The following is a 15681-nucleotide window of genomic DNA, read 5'->3' as shown; positions in this document are numbered from 1 at the left end:
TGTATCCAAAGCCATAATTACTGCTGGTAGTCACACACACACAGCTTCACACACTGAGAATGCATGAGCACAATGAAAACACACAGCAGGGCCTTTCTGATTAGTGGAAACATTTGATTATAAAAAGAAAACATCTTACTCTGTCTGGTTCGATTCACATCTGTGGAGAGAAAATGAGAAAGAATTAAAAGTCTGACTCTCCTGAGTTTCCCAGTGAGCTGCTCTGCTGATCTGAACAGCAACACAACCTCCAGGAGCCCACTCCTGAACCACTGCTCGTTGCTACCATTTTACAGATGATGCATTTATCTCCTTTTCAAGGGTTTTCTTTACCAAAATATATTTAAAGTTGTTTTGTCACAGTAGACTGGTAAATATTTATTTTTATGGGCAGATTTATTTGGAAACCATCTTTTAACTGCATATCACTGATTTTTAAGTCTGAGAAAGGTGGACTACAGCCATGCAGAACATTCCAGTTGCCTCTGAGTTTTTCTGTGTTGCTGGGTCTGTGTTCAAAACATTTGTCAGGGACTTAAAGGGAGAGCAGAACAAACCTCACAAGATGCCAGACCCAGTTTTCTGTCTCCTCCAATCCAAAACCTTTCCTCACCCTGAATTTGTGCAACCTCCAGCTGCCAGCTCTGTTAGTCCCATCCCATGCTGATGCCCTTTCTGATTCCCAAGCCAATTCCAAGGTCCAAACTCCCTCTCCCCTCTTGGGGCAGCTGACAGGAAAGCAAAGGAGCAGAAAGGCAGCTCAGGGTATTTTTTACTCACTCCAGTGAGCAATATCTGGTTTATTGTCCCAAAAAACATTTCCCTGCCAGCCAAGGAGAAGGATGCTGGAGTGTCACTCACATTCCACCACACACCTTTTCCTAAATCTCTTAAAACACAACTTTTGTTTGTGAAATGTTTGCTCAGCAGGCACTTACGATTTGGATTGATGACCATTGGAGGTTTTGGAGGAGGGATTGTATCGTTCTAGGAGAAGAAAAGAAGAAAAGCACAGCTGAAAACTCAGGCACAGCAGGAGAATTCCCCCAAAGCTGCCACAAGGATGGACAAAGCAAAGCCATGTGAGGGGACAGGAGGGAGCAGCAGCAGGGGACAGCAGGTACCACCTCCCCCAGGCTGAGGCAGGGAGGATGCAGAGCCAAACACCAAATACAGCAAATCATTTAACCAAGAAAATAGAGAAAACCATTTAAATCATTGCTGTGTGAACCAATACACAATAATTTGTTATTAATGGTGTGGAAAACTGTTCTGCTCCTAGCAAGATGAAATTCTTGCCTTACACAGGCAGGTTCTGGGACAGAGATGCACCTGCTGAGCTCTGACTGCTCCAGCATCCCCACACAGCTTCTGATGGATGAGAACCCCCACACCCCAAAATCCAGCTCACACACTAAATCTGACAGCAGGAATACACCCTTTTCCTTCATTCTGGTAAATAACTGGGTACAGCTCAACAAAAACAAGAACAGAGCTGTTAAAAGCTCTCCAGAAAATCCAAGAAGGCACAGGAAACTGGCTCTGTGTTTAATTAACCTTGGCTCTTCTTTTCCACACCTAAAGATCAGCTGCTCCCATAACGTGAGCCTATGGTTTAGCATCATGGAATTAAGCTTGAATTTGTTTCCTTAATTCCCCACTGTATCAGGTGTTCAGATTAAGCTGCTTGTGAATATCTAAGAATAAACCATTCTTCTTTTACTATTTAAACTGTTTAATCACTTCAAGAGGGAGTGGAAGGACTTTTGGAAGGTAACAGCACTAATTTAATTCAATTTTACCTGATATTTACTGAGTTTCATGTTCATTTCACTAATATTCAAAATAATGACAGTTTAAAAGAAATAAAAGCTACTTTTTTCCAAAGCCCAAAAGTGCAAGAAACTCAAGGACAAAAGCATGTGATTTAAGTTCCTGACCAGTTCTCTCTCTTGACTTTAAAATGTCAAAGTAACAATAAACGGTGAAACTGCCATGTGCTTTTTCTACTGAAATAAAAGCAGAAGTTCTCTTCTGGTTTCTAATATGTCCCTAAGCAGGGAGTTGGGCTTTTTAAGGTGTTTTGGTTTAGTATTCAGTTATTTTCAAATCAATCATAGAGGCATTTTGTACAGAATTGGATCAATTAAAATACATCTTTTCCCTCAAATACACCACCCTTCCACTCAGTGATAACCTCCAAGATCTGAACAAGAAATGCAAAAGAAAATCAAGCAACTGTTTAACAGCTTAAAACTTGAGAAAGCAGAGAAAATCTGAAGTCAGCCTCCATCCTGTGAGCAGTCTGGAAAACCTCATTTCCTAAAAGCCCTGACATCTTGGGAGATGCTGAGAGCAGAAAGACAACAAAAATATTCAACACATTCCAGGAAGTTTCATGTACTCACTCTGTTCTCCAGTGCCAAAACTGGACTGCTGGGACTCCTGGGGGAATAAAACATCACAAGTGGGTTTTTTTTCAGTGGGAATTCAAGGTACTAAAAACCAGGCTGTAAGGAAGAGATTATTTCTACATAATGGATGACACCACCTCTGGAAAAGGGGAAAAAACAACAACAAGCAAAAAAAGTGATTGTTTCCCTAGGCCCTGGGGCACCCCAGGTGAGACCTTCACACTCCTCTTCCTCAGCCACTTCCTGCTGTTCCCAAGGGCACATCAGGGCTGAAGCTCCCAAATCCCTGGGTGACTTCCCTAAATCCCCTCCTCCTGTTTGTTTAGGATGGAGAGGAACCGTTCAGGATGTTTGTTTATGCTCCTGACACACACACAAACTCTGCTGCTGTTTGAAGTGCTTTCCTTCCAACCCTTTCCTCCTCATTTTCCTTCTCCAGGCACACACAGAAATTGGAACAAAAAATCTCAACAAAAAATATTCCTCAGCCACAAAGGAGCCTTAGGGACAAGGGGAGCTTTCAAATGGGACCAGCTCTCACACTCTGCCCCAAAGGAAGCCCAGCCTGGGTGGGCAGCACAGCATTCCAGCCAGCTCTGGTAGAGAAGCCAATGAAATGGCATTTTAGAGGCACAGGATGGGCTAGAAGGGACCTCAAAGCCCACCCAGTGCCACCCCTGCCATGGCAGGGACGCCTCCCACTGTCCCAGGGGCTCCAACCTGGCCTTGGGCACTGCCAGGGATCCAGGGGCAGCCCCAGCTGTGCCAGGGCCTGCCCATCCTCACAGAGAACAATTCCTCATTCCCAATATCCTATAAAACCAGCCAGGAAAGAGGAAGCCTTGCAGATTTCAGCACTTTTATCTTCCTCGGTATTCCCATTTCATAAACTCCAATTCTGACTCCCAAGACTCAGCAGATGATGAACTTTACTGAAATCCCAAAGCCTTGTTTTAACAAATACACAGAGGCTATGAGCCACTGTAAACTCCCTTCCAGGCTCGAGTGCCTTTTTAAAATAGGACTTTCCTGACCTCATTTCAAAATGAGGACAACTGATAACCCCAGAAAAATAAATGGAGTCCAATATTTGCAATTTCTAGTTGTATACACACATTTTACTTACATGCTCTGGCAATGGCAAACCAGAGCTACAATTCAACAATGAATTCCATTTTTCCTGGTCCACCTGTGACCTGGTTTTCCCTCACACCAAGCCAGTGCCAGGCAGTGGTTCCAGAGGCAATTTACAGAATGAAGTTTTTATACACACAAAAGCTTTACACAGCAAAGCACCCTTGAGATGTTTTCAATTTCACTCAGCTTTGTATTTCAAAAATGGAACAATGCATTGAACAAGAATTTTGTAGATGGAGAACTTCGTAAGGAGCTTTCCTTGGGAGGTGATTCCAATACCTCTGATCTTTACTAACTGAAAGGAAGGGACAATAAAAACAATAATAAATTAAGAAAGAATTCAAGAGCAAAGTGAAGATGGAGAGAAGCCTTGTGAACAGCCACACTCCCTTCAAAATAAATCCATTTCTTATCATTTGCACAGGTAAGAGGAGGCAGGTGGGAATCCCTGGTTTCCTTTGCCACTGGCAGCTCAGCCAAGCCAACAAACTGAGTGAGAAAAGAAATAAAGACCTCAAACTGCACATTTCCAAAGCCACAGCACTGGGGAGCACAGGATGGGGAACTGGCACCCCTTGCAGCAGCACATGGATTGGGAATTGTGCAGAGCACACCTGCCTAATCCCCCACTTGAGTCAACTTCCTATTTCAGAGGCACAGCACTGACTCTCAGCTAAGTGCACTTTAATGAGGTGTTATGGCTCAATGTGCAACTTTTTCCAACTCCCTTGCCATCTACTGGATACATATTTCTTTAAGAAACTCAGAGACTAAAAAAAAAAGCTCTACTTTCAACTCCCAGGTTATTGAGAGCAGCAGCTCCTAAAGGTCTGCTTCAGAAAGAAATTGCAACCAACTGAAAGGAAGGAAACCCTTTAAAGCAAAGTAGAATGGACTGAGGTTACACAGGGAAGACACTGGAGCAGGAAACAAAAACTCTGACAAAACCACCTGGAGAGAGGAATTCTCCAGCTGGAAAGGAGGCAGCAGGGCTGGAGGGGGGAACATTCCCAGGTCACACCTGAAAGCTCAGGTCACATCTCCTTTCTGCTTCCCAGGAGCAGAGTGTGTGCCCCAGCAGGGAAGGGAGGGCAGGAGGGTCCTGCTGGCCCCAGCTCTGCAGAGGGACAGGGACAGGAACAGGGACAGGCACAGCCAAGCCTTCCCTCCCAGCCAGCAGCTGGGCTGCTCAATGCATCTCATAAACACTGCCAGCATTGCTGGAGTGTCTGACTGTGAGCCCATGGATAAAATTATAGAGTGTTAGGGCACAGGATAACATTTTTTATCAAGACACAGCAATCTGCATTTTTCCACAGCATCCATAAAACTTTCCCTGACCTATTTTCATGGAGTTTTCTCTTCTGATCCAAGACTTCCTGGGAACTATTGGATATATTTATAGTAATCAGAGAGGCCCCAGTCAGGAGGTTGGGTTCCTTCGAGTTACTCACTCCCTACACACAGGGAAAGTGATCCCATCCCAAGAGTCTGACAAATAAAATCAAGTGGTCCACCAAGGGCAGCTCCATTTAATGTGAGCAGGAAGAACACACCAGGCTCTGCCCACAGGGGCAATGCTGAGAAACACTTCAGCAATAAATGGAGCACAGTACTAAAGAGAAGGAGCTTTCCTCCAACAGAACTGCTCGATTAAAGCAAACCACTGTTGTGTTTTGTTTGGTGGATTCTGCTCTGGGCCCAGACTGCACAGGCCCATGGCTCACTAACTCCCTGGAATTCTGCAGAGCTGCTGCTGCCAAGAATGACAGAGGGGAGAAGGCAGAGGAAATTATAGGCTTTGGATGCAGAGAGAGAATTTGACAGAGTTCCATGGCTAAGATGTGCAGCCACAAAATAAAAAAGCTGGCAAAAAGTCAAAAAGACTCAGAGCAGCCATAAATGGAATTTTTTGCAAACTGGGTGAAGAGACACAATCCAGGTTGGGAGGTTGAAAAAGCTCCTTTTTGTTCAGGCATTGCCAGAGCTGTGCAGTGTTACAGTGTGGCCTCTGGGTCACAGCCACAGGGATTTCTGCACACCTTCCTCTTCCCAAACCCAGTCAAATGCCAGGGAAACTAAAACCAAGCAGCCCCACAGCCAAGGGTGCTCAAAATGCAAAGGGAAAATATCTCCCCAAAGGTTCAGGAATGAGTACTCAAAGCAGAGGAATAAGGACCTTTGTTGACAAGGAAAGGTATGAATTATTTCCAGGCTGACAGTTTTACGTAGCACACAAATAAACCCTGACTGAAAGTAATATTTGCAAGATTAATATTGATCTAATGCTAGGAAAACAGAAAACAGGATTTATTTCTAGGTATGCCTTCCAAAGTAAAGCTGAGAACTGAATGGTAAATTCTGCATTTTTGATACTGAAGAGGAGCAAAAAGCAGTGACCAGGGACAGGTCCCAGAGAGGTGGTGACAGCAGGACTGCCCCTGCTCTGGGATATCCAGCCAGGATGAGAACCTGAACCTGGAGCACTCTGGGGGAGGTTTGTGGATGTGCCCTTCCAACAGGGACTGGAAGCTTTGGCTGAAGGAAGGTCATGACAAAGCAATCACATAAAAGGATGGAATTAGAGAGATGACAGTAGAAACCTCGGTGAGAAACTCTTCTCAAAATTATTCCCTCGGATGTTCTGTTTTGGGGAGCAATTTGGATCAAACAGGAAATTAAGAGCAATTAAGTGGTGTCTAGAACAGCAGCTGGTGAGAGAGAGCATGGTCTGAATTATTACATAGGTAACTTTTAAAAGACAAACGGGGCAATTTCTTCACTCTGAAGCTCTGCCAAGTTAGTGGTGGAGCACCCCAATTCAGCCCAGAGAGATGTTGAGTCTGGAGAAAAATCACGTTGAGGAGTTGAATCTTTTACTGGTAATCAGCAGCCCCAGGAAGCAGAGCATGGATTCCTGGGTGAGTCAGCTCCCCATGCTGGCTTCACCCACAGCTGCCTCCCTGGGCTTCCAGGATCCTGCAGAGCTGCTCTTCCAGGCAAACAATTCCCAGTGCCCCGAGTGTGCCCTGGAACCCTGGAGCTGCCAGGCCCAGCCCAGGGGAGGCAGCAGCAGAATTCCTTCCTCAGAGGTGTCAGCCCCAGCAGCTCCCCTGGACACGTGCCCTGTGCTCTCAGCAGCAGCAGAGGTGGATTTCTCTCTGGAATTAACTGCTTAAACCCTTCAGCACTTCTTAAGAACACAGGAGGTTGGGAAGAGGATCTTTTGGAACAACTGATTACTTCAGCAAAACATGTGATTCTTAAATTGTCTTAATTTTTTTGTAATTGAAAATGCAAAAAAAAAATCTCACACAACTATTAGTGGACTTCAAACTAAGAGGAAAATTCAATTTATGCAGAAAAGCCCATTTAAATTTCTCAGCATTTACCATTCAGTCTCTGTTTTGCTACATGGAAGCAAACTCACTTGGTTCTACACAAAATGGTGCAGAGCATTTCCCTGTTAGGGAAAGGGCTCAAAGGCATTTCCAAGCTTCAAAAGTTTGAAAGTTTGAATTTATCCCACAAAAATTAAAAAGGCAAGTTGTATCACAGATAACTTTGCAGATTGTCTGTGCAAAGCAGAGGAAAACCAAGGACATTTTTCATAAGGCAGCTGCTGACAGATGAGGTGAAGATAAATAAAGAGGGACAAAGCACTGAAACAAACCCAAATTATGCAGAACTGAACGCAGGAGTTCCAAAATCCTGATCTTTAACTGGAGTTATTTTTTCAACAGCATCCACTGTTGGATTCAGCACTGACCTTGGTTGGAAAGGGGAATTTGGAGGGTTCAGTTTTGCAGGGGGTGTGGATGGCAGTCAGTGGAGGAGGCCAGGAGTGGGTCATCTCCTGAAACACAACAAAAATCAAAGTTATTACCAAAATAAATCAGGTTTCAACTTGTAATCTGGATTCTCTCAATTTTCAGTTCATTGTTCACCCTTCACTAAGCTTTATATTCAAATCTTAATTTCCCAAATGTGCAACAAAGATTTTGCATGTTAACCTGAATGTTCAATTGCTACCCAGGAGAAGAGAGAGTTATGACATAATAACAAGCAGCAAGGCATAAATCAATGAGCTGGGCTGGCCTGAAGATAAACTGCAGTGCAAGTCAGAGTCTGATCCTTTCAGAGTGTGTGGGAAGAAGAATCCTAGGAAAGGGAAGCCTGTAGAATTTGAGGAAAAGGGGGAAATCAAATGCCTGCAGCTGGAAAGTGCCTCCTATGCTCTCAGAGCATCCCCAAGGCCCCTGGAGGACTGAAGGTCACAGGAAATAATAATAAGCCATGGAAATGCTCCAGAGGGACCTGATGATGTTTTTGTGAGAGCACACACAGGACAGGGCATCACAGGAGGGGTAAAAGGACTTTGAAAATAACCCAGGGATGAGAGAGGGAAAGTGCTGCCATGGGGCAGCAAAGCATTTAGTATAACCTAAAATATCAGGATTAAAAACTGTAATTTGGTGGAAGAAATGTAGTTCTGATTATCAGGGAGGAGGAATGCAGTGAGGATCTCCAGGGGATCACACACAACACCCAGGGCCAGCTCTGCTCCCAGCTTGGCCCAGTCCCCCTGTGCTGGAGGAGCACCAGGAGAGCCCTCCTGTGCCCACCTGCACCTGGACAGGCTCTGGCACTGCAGAGTCCTCCCCCCTCCTCAGGAATGGCTGCACTTTCAACAAAGTAGGAACAAGAACACCAAGAACTTACTTTGAGGATTTCATCCACGCAGCTCACCTCACCAGAGGCTGATGCCTACAAATCAAAACTCAAAATTAACATCTCCCAAATTTTCCAGGGACTAGAAACAGTTAAAAACAAACTTCAATCCTTATTGTGACTCATGCGGACTCTACATAGACACAAAGAGCCCTTGCTAACTCTTTTCATCAATTTTCACATCAGATAGATCCATGTTTTTATGGCATGAGTCACAGTTACGAAAAGCAAATACACGCCATCCATAAAACTGTGATAATAATCTCTCACTTTTCACTTGACAGTTAAAGTGATCACAGACTGGCAGGGATATTAAAAACTTGTAGAGAGGGGAAAGAGAATCACAGCTTTCAGTCATTTCCTGGAAGCAGCCCCAGGATAATAGCTGAGTTCAAGTGCAGGACCGTGAATGCACAGGAATGACAAAGTGCATTCCCAAGTAAAACACTCATCACAGAGAGATCCCAGAAACAGCAATGATTACCAAACTATGAATCCTCTGCATCCCTGCCTGCCACAAGCAGAGAGAAGCAAAGCTACTTAAGGATTCACTGCATCAGCATTGATGTGGCAGGTCTTCACAAATAAAGTAATTCCTGATTTCCTTACCTGTGTGCTGGATCTTACTTTGCTATCTGTTGCAACCCCAGGAACAAGGGCTTTTCTCTGGCTACCATGATTCCAGCAGTTGGACGGAGATGAAATGAGACTTTATTACTAGCAAAGGCACTCTCCTTGTAAATGAGCTGGAGTCAGAGTCTGTGTCCTAATGATTTGGGAATTACCAAACTCCTCCAAGTTGTTAACCCAATAGGATTTTATATCCAGCACGACTGATAAAAGTTCTGCACCCTGTTCAGTGTGGTGTGAAGGTATAATAATCACATCTAGTAATTGCTGCTCACTTCAAAAGAAAATCTGATACAGGCATATTGTATCAACAACTCTAAGTCAATTCAGCTCCCAGGAACAACAATGTATTTACCCAGCTTGTCAAAATATTTGTGGATATCCTACAATTTCCCTAACTCCTGACTAGAGAAATACTCTGTGAAAATTGGCCTCTGGGGGTTAAGTAAGCCTTTCTGAGTGTCTCAGCCTTTATTTAATAAAAAACCCAGTATCCACACTGAAGAAGCAGAAGACAAAAACAATTCCTTTTGCATGCTCCCCACTGAAAATACAGCTTAGGTGAAGTTGCTTTGAGTAACAAAAACACAGTGTTTACTAAAAACTCCATTTGGGTTAGGCAAATTGGGACTTCGGAGACGCTGGAAAATCCCAGCCGAGGTGGATTTACACTTAAGAAGGCAGGACAGAGCCAGTAACTTACATCCAGTGGCTGAGAGGGAATTTTCAGCTTGGTGAGGTGCGCCTTGCTGCTGGGTTTCAGCTCGTTGACGCCGCCGCCGTGGCTCTGGCTGCTGTAGTGTTCTGAGGGAAGCTTTGGCTCCATGGACTCCTGCCCGTCCATCGGCCTGACGTAGGCAGTGGGTTTCTGTAACATCGAGCTGGACTTGGACATCAGCGAGGGGGGGAAGGACTGGGTCGAGTGCTGCCCGCTGGCGAAGGAGGGCACGCGCGAGGGAGAGTCCCAGCTGGGCTCGGGGTCCCGGGGCGACTTGGAGCGCTGGTGCTCCTTGCCGTGGTGCTCGCTGCCGTGGGCTCTGGAGTGCCCGGGGGCCAGCGAGGCCACGGCCGGCGGCTTCCCGGGGCTGCCGGAGCGGCCCTTGGAGTGCTCGGAGCCGTGCTGGCCCTTCTTGCGGCCGCCGCTGCCGTAGGAGTCGCGCTCGTGCCGGGCCCCCGCGGCTGCGCCGCCCCCCGAGCGCTGCCCGTGGCCCCCCAGCCCCTGGGAGCGCTTCTGGGACTGGGCCGAGGTGCTGGGGGCCGGCCCCACCGGGGTCCATTTGCTGCTCTGGTGGGAGCCCGCGCCGTGCCGCTGCTCCCCGAAGAAGCCGGGCACGGGTTTGTCATCGGGCGCCGTGGGCACCGAGGGCTTGGGGATGGCCACGATCTTCTGCAGCGGCCGCTCCCCGATGAGATCCGTCATCTCATCATAGTTCCCCAGCATGCTCTGGATGCGGCTCGACAGCTTGTCCTCTTTGCTGGTCTGGGACAACAAGCCACAAAATCGGGATTTAGAACCGATGACAACTTCCCAGGAAGTTAAATGGTCTGATAGCTACAGCACTCAACCTGAATTTCAGTTAGGGTACACCCCTTTGTAGCACTCAACCTGAACCTCAGCTAGAATACACCTCTGTCTAGCACTCAACCTGAACCTCAGCTAGAATACACCTCTGTCTAGCACTCAACCTGAACCTCAGCTAGAATACACCTCTGTCTAGCACTCAACCTGAACCTCAGCTAGAATACACCTCTGTCTAGCACTCAACCTGAACCTCAGCTAGAATACACCTCTGTCTAGCACTCAACCTGAACCTCAGCTAGAATACATTTCTTTCTTTGCCAGCGTTTACAATTCTGAATTTTAGGTCTTAAAACAGCAATTTGACTCCTTAAAACATATTAAAAATATGTAACAATACATATTTAACTCCCTAAAACATACTGAAAATTCAGCAGCAGAGACGGCTGAAGCAGCAATAATCAAATAATGCACTGCTGAGCTGGATGCCAGTTCCAAAGCTGCAGATGCCCCCTGTCACCTTACAGACTGTAACTTCTCTAATACAGAATGCATCACTCCTAAAAGGTTTTAATTAGCAGTAAAATAAAATCAACTTAACCTCACCCCCGTAAGTCATTTTTAATTGGTGTTTATATTGGCACAATGTTTGTTGCACACAGTTAAAAGGGTTCTTTGTTCTATAACCACTTTGTTTTCTAAATCTGGGATCCTGGATCATTCCCCCATGCACCCCAACCAGCTCCAGTTAACTTCACACATGTGGAATTTGGTTATCAAGCACAGGAACCAAAAAAACCATCAGATATTTCTCAACTTTCCTCCTGCAGGAAGAGAGTTTGCAGTCATGTTTTACTTCTTGCAAACGAGCTGAAATTGCAGCAAGGGAAGGGTTTGCTTTCAATTTGAGTTTTGAACGATGTAATTAACCTATTAAATAATATTTTATTAGTTATTCCAGAATTAGGTTATTTTTTCCAGTACTGTTCAGCAAAGCAACCTGGAAGGAAACCCAGCACAGGCTGAAAGCTGTGCAGGACCACAAACAGAATATTCCTTCAAAAATTCCTTCAGAACAAACTAAAACATCAGCTACAGACTACTGGAGCACTAGCTAGAGCTGATAATTCATGTCAAACATAGTCATATCAAACATTCCAGCATTTTAAATTAACCTCCTATTTAAACATTCTCTTTGTGAACTTATCCAGATCTGGATTATGTTGATGAAAGGTTAGAAAGTTTAGCAACAGTCTAAAGCACCCCAAAAATGGCAATTTGGCAGCACACAATGGACAGTTTAATTGCTTTGAGTCACTGTATAGAAGGTGGAGGAAGGAAGGAAAAAATTTTGATGGTTTTATTTTCCTTTTTCTCACTCCCTATAAAGGCTCCTCCCCTTCCCAAGCATTATAAATCTGCCAGTGGAGCTGTGACTGCCCAGCTTTATTTTCAAGCCCTGCTTAAACACTTCATTGCCCTAAGAGCTTTCAAGAACAGAGATAAAAATAAAACATGAATTTGCAGATGATTTCTGTTCTAAACCCTGCATTTTTCTGAGGTGCAGGAACTCACCACTTTGTAGGGTTCAGCAAAGAGAGGGGAGTTGGGTGGGAAGGCTTCGTCACCCTGCTGAATTTCTTGATTTCGCCTTTCCCGTTCTTTCATACGCAGCACATTCCGGTCTTCACGGTTCATGTTGCTACGAGCAAAAAGAGCAGTGCTGATCACACAGGGAAGCAGGAGGGACGTGAGGGCCCAGGGGAGGGATGAGAGTGCCCAAAGGAGGGATCCAAGTGTCCCCAAGCAGTCTCTGGCCCTGTTTGGCCACCGAATGATCCCTGTTAAGAACCCACTGAGGGCCACAATTCCTCCGAACTGTCCAATTTCAGCCCCCTCCAAAGGGCTGTAACCCCCAACCCACAGCTGGCTTCTAACAGGGAAACTTTATGCAGCAATAAAAAAAAATTAAATCAAATAAAACCCACTAGGTCCTCAGGCAAGCAGCTATTTCAAACCACTTCACCCGCTCGAATCATCTCGGCTCCAGCCCACGCCAAACATCTCCCATTCATTTCTAAAATACCTTTTCTCCCCCACATCCCCCAGATGTTCTGCCATCCCCCCACGAAGCAGTGCTTGACTTCTGCTGCAGATTAGGGTTATTTTTGGTGCTGAAATACCTTTTTTTGGCACCATTCTCCAACATATTCTAACCTCAAGCTTTGATGTGGTTTCCAGGTCGCTCTCCCTCCCTGATCCCCAAAAGGCATTTCAACTCAAAGCAGTAATTTCAGAGAAGTTCTGGCAATAATGCACCTTTTGCCTTGGACCATATCCTCCTACTGCAAAAATGCAGATTAAGAACCTGCCAATCCCCCTTCTTAACAAACTTTCCTTTGCAGTTTGGTCTTGCTGCTTCTGTTAACAGAAATACATCAAATTCTTGCAAAACACACACAGAAGTTGGAAAAGATTCCCCCTGAGCTTGACACAGCATTGGGACATAAAGGAGTAGACAAAATGAGATGATAAATAAGGTGCCACTAAGTCCTTTAACATCAAACCCTCGGATGGTTTGGGTTGGGAGGGGCCTCAAAGTCCATCCAGTGCCAGCCCTGCCATGGCAGGGACACGTCAGGGACACGTCCCACTGTCCCAGCTGCTCCCAGCCCTGTCCAGCCTGGCCTTGGGCACTGCCAGGGATCCACACAGCCACAATGCGTGCTGAACTCTGCATCAAGAGATTTAGAAATGTTCCTTCCTGATCTGCACAAAGTACAGTTGGTGCATGCAGGAAAGACACTGATGTTCCACCACATAATCGGCAGTCCAAAATGAAAATGCTGGCTGCTTAGAAAATCATTATTTCATGTCTTTAGACAGCTGATTATTAAAAATAATAAATGACTTGCTAGAGCATGACTCTGAAAGCTGTGCAAACCCAGCTATTGCATTCTCAACAAGAAAACTTCAACCCATCAGTCAGTTTTTAAAACATGAGTCTTCTCACCTCAGTAACATTCCTGCCTCTTACGTTTCTTCCCCATTTGGCTTCACTCTGCCTACGGCTCTGAAATCTCAGAGGCTGCCCAGAGCAGCCCAAACCCAGGCTGTAAGCTGAGATCTTTGATGCCTTCTAAGGCACCAGGTTTGCTGTATTTCCCTGCCTTGCAAACAAGGTACAAGCACTGGCATAAACAACACTGTGATGATACCAAACCCATGAATACAACTTACATTTTATGTGAAAAATCACTTTTTTCTCCAGTTCTCCTGTAACCTGCTGAGCTCATGTAACCACAGGTGGCCACCAGGGCTGAGAGAGGGACCTGGCACTGGAATGTGGCCAGCAAACTCCTGGGATCATTCTGGCATTCATGACAAACTTGTTTTAGAAGTTTGAGGCTTGAAAAGAACATTCTTGAGACTGCAATCCAATTTGTCACATATGTAGGATTTCAACACAGATAAATATCAGATTTAATTACAGACACTGATCAGTTAAAGCCAACTGGAACAGTCTGAGTCCATGGCATTTACTATTAAAAGTAAATTTGGAGGCAGGGAATAGGAATGCTCTGGTTCTGGATGGTTCATTCCCACCAATATACTAAGATCAGGAATTACAGACAGCTATATATCCAGAATATTATAATCTTAACAAAGAATTTTACATCTGTTTTCCAAATCGAGGGTTAAATATTTATAAAGACCTTCACTATTTTTTACAGAGATAAGCATCACCTTTTAAAATTGCATCGACATTTCCTGTAACTCTCAGAGCTGAAGAAAAACCATCATTTGTACCAACACTGTCACACAAAAGGAACATTACAAGAAAGATTCACTGGAGATCTGAGTGGTGCAAACCCAGAGCTGATCTGGCTCTACCTGCCCAGGTCAATGTAAAATTAGTCATCAGAAAGACACCAGTTAATGACACTTAACCACTCCTCCCCAGCCTTTTGTAACACAGTAAATGCTAAACACCCTCATGGGGAGTCACCTTGACTGTGGGGGGATTTAGTTTAGCTTTCTTTAACTCTTTTACATTTTTTATTAGAGCAAATAGTTTGACTGTGATACAAGTTAGACTTGTTGGTATCTAATCATCCAATCTCCACACAGAGCTATTTTAAGCGCCTATAATGTGTACAAGGCCATTAAAATCACACCAGCATGAAATGTGTAAATAGAGGAAGTTCGTGGGGCTTCCTTAGCTCTGTACTTCAGACAACTTCCCACTCCAACCCAACCCTCCACAGCCACCGGAGGGGAAATGTTCCCATGCTCAGGGAAAGCAAGGAGGGACACTTTGAAAGGCAGGTGACCAAGGCCTGGCTGCTGATCAGCACTGCTGGCACTTAACTCCAGCAGGTAGGAAACTGCAGGAGTTCTGTTTTCAGACCATTTGAAGTTGTAACAAACCTTTAATATCCACTAAAATGCACTGCTCCCACCACTCCTACCCCATCCTCTGGAAACAAGGACAGCCCCTCTGCTCCTCCCTGCACAGGCCTGGAGGTGGAAGATGAAGAACCTGTTGCCTTGTACCTGGTGCTATCAAGATAATCCTGCTAAAATTCCCCTTTTCCCAGGTGGCCTGAGCTAAAGAGTGAAGGAGGAGCAGAGCCAGGCTGAGAGAGCCAGAACAATGTCCCAGCAGCAAGGGCCAAAGTCATCTTCATTGCCATATCTGGGAAAAGAGAAGTTCAAAAATTCTTTAAAAACTCAGAGAACAGGCCTCAAGCACAGGAGAGTATTTCCATTTTTAGGAAGTTGAACTCCACATGGTTTGAGTCACTCCTCCTGCAGTGTCCCACTGTACTTTGAACAGTCTCTGTCTGAGATTTCCCTGCACAACCAAGCCTTCAGATCTCATGCCTCTGCTCCAGCTCAACAGGAAGAGCTGAAAGCAAGCAGGAAATCCAGCAGGGAATTCACAGAAACTCCTGGCCCAGCCTCCCCTGTGTGTATTCCTGAAGCACCGTTCCAGGCTGCTCCAGGCACACTGAGCACATCAACACCAGCACCACCACACCCTCCAGACCAGACACAGCTTTCCTTTCTCCTTCCAACCTCTTCCTAAATCCCACCTGGTATTTCTGCTCATCCCTAATCCAACAAGGGCATGCCTTTGGTTTGAGAGATCACCACCTTGGGTGTGGAACCTGTGGGATGAAATGGCAGAGTTGGTGCTGCCTTCTCCTCCCACTCCCTCAGCTCCGGGCAGGGGGCACATCCCAG

General features: G+C 45.4%; 1 protein-coding gene across 1 annotated transcript in view; it reads right to left on the bottom strand.

Annotated features, from left to right (window-relative positions):
* AFF4 (ALF transcription elongation factor 4) overlaps nucleotides 1-12129 on the bottom strand; it is a 30187-nt gene extending 18058 nt beyond the window's left edge. The window contains exons 1-7 of the mRNA XM_066559962.1: nucleotides 12007-12129; nucleotides 9616-10392; nucleotides 8274-8318; nucleotides 7321-7407; nucleotides 2409-2445; nucleotides 939-987; nucleotides 140-160 (exon numbers count right to left, since the gene is read on the bottom strand). Of these exons, the coding sequence (XP_066416059.1) occupies nucleotides 140-160; nucleotides 939-987; nucleotides 2409-2445; nucleotides 7321-7407; nucleotides 8274-8318; nucleotides 9616-10392; nucleotides 12007-12129 (1139 nt within the window). The remainder of the gene's footprint in view (nucleotides 1-139; nucleotides 161-938; nucleotides 988-2408; nucleotides 2446-7320; nucleotides 7408-8273; nucleotides 8319-9615; nucleotides 10393-12006) is intronic.
* Nucleotides 12130-15681: the final 3552 nt, after the last annotated feature.

The sequence above is a fragment of the Molothrus aeneus genome, chromosome 15, assembly GCF_037042795.1.
Source record: "Molothrus aeneus isolate 106 chromosome 15, BPBGC_Maene_1.0, whole genome shotgun sequence".
Classification (NCBI taxonomy): domain Eukaryota; kingdom Metazoa; phylum Chordata; class Aves; order Passeriformes; family Icteridae; genus Molothrus; species Molothrus aeneus.
This window is presented reverse-complemented; position numbering and strand designations above follow the sequence as displayed.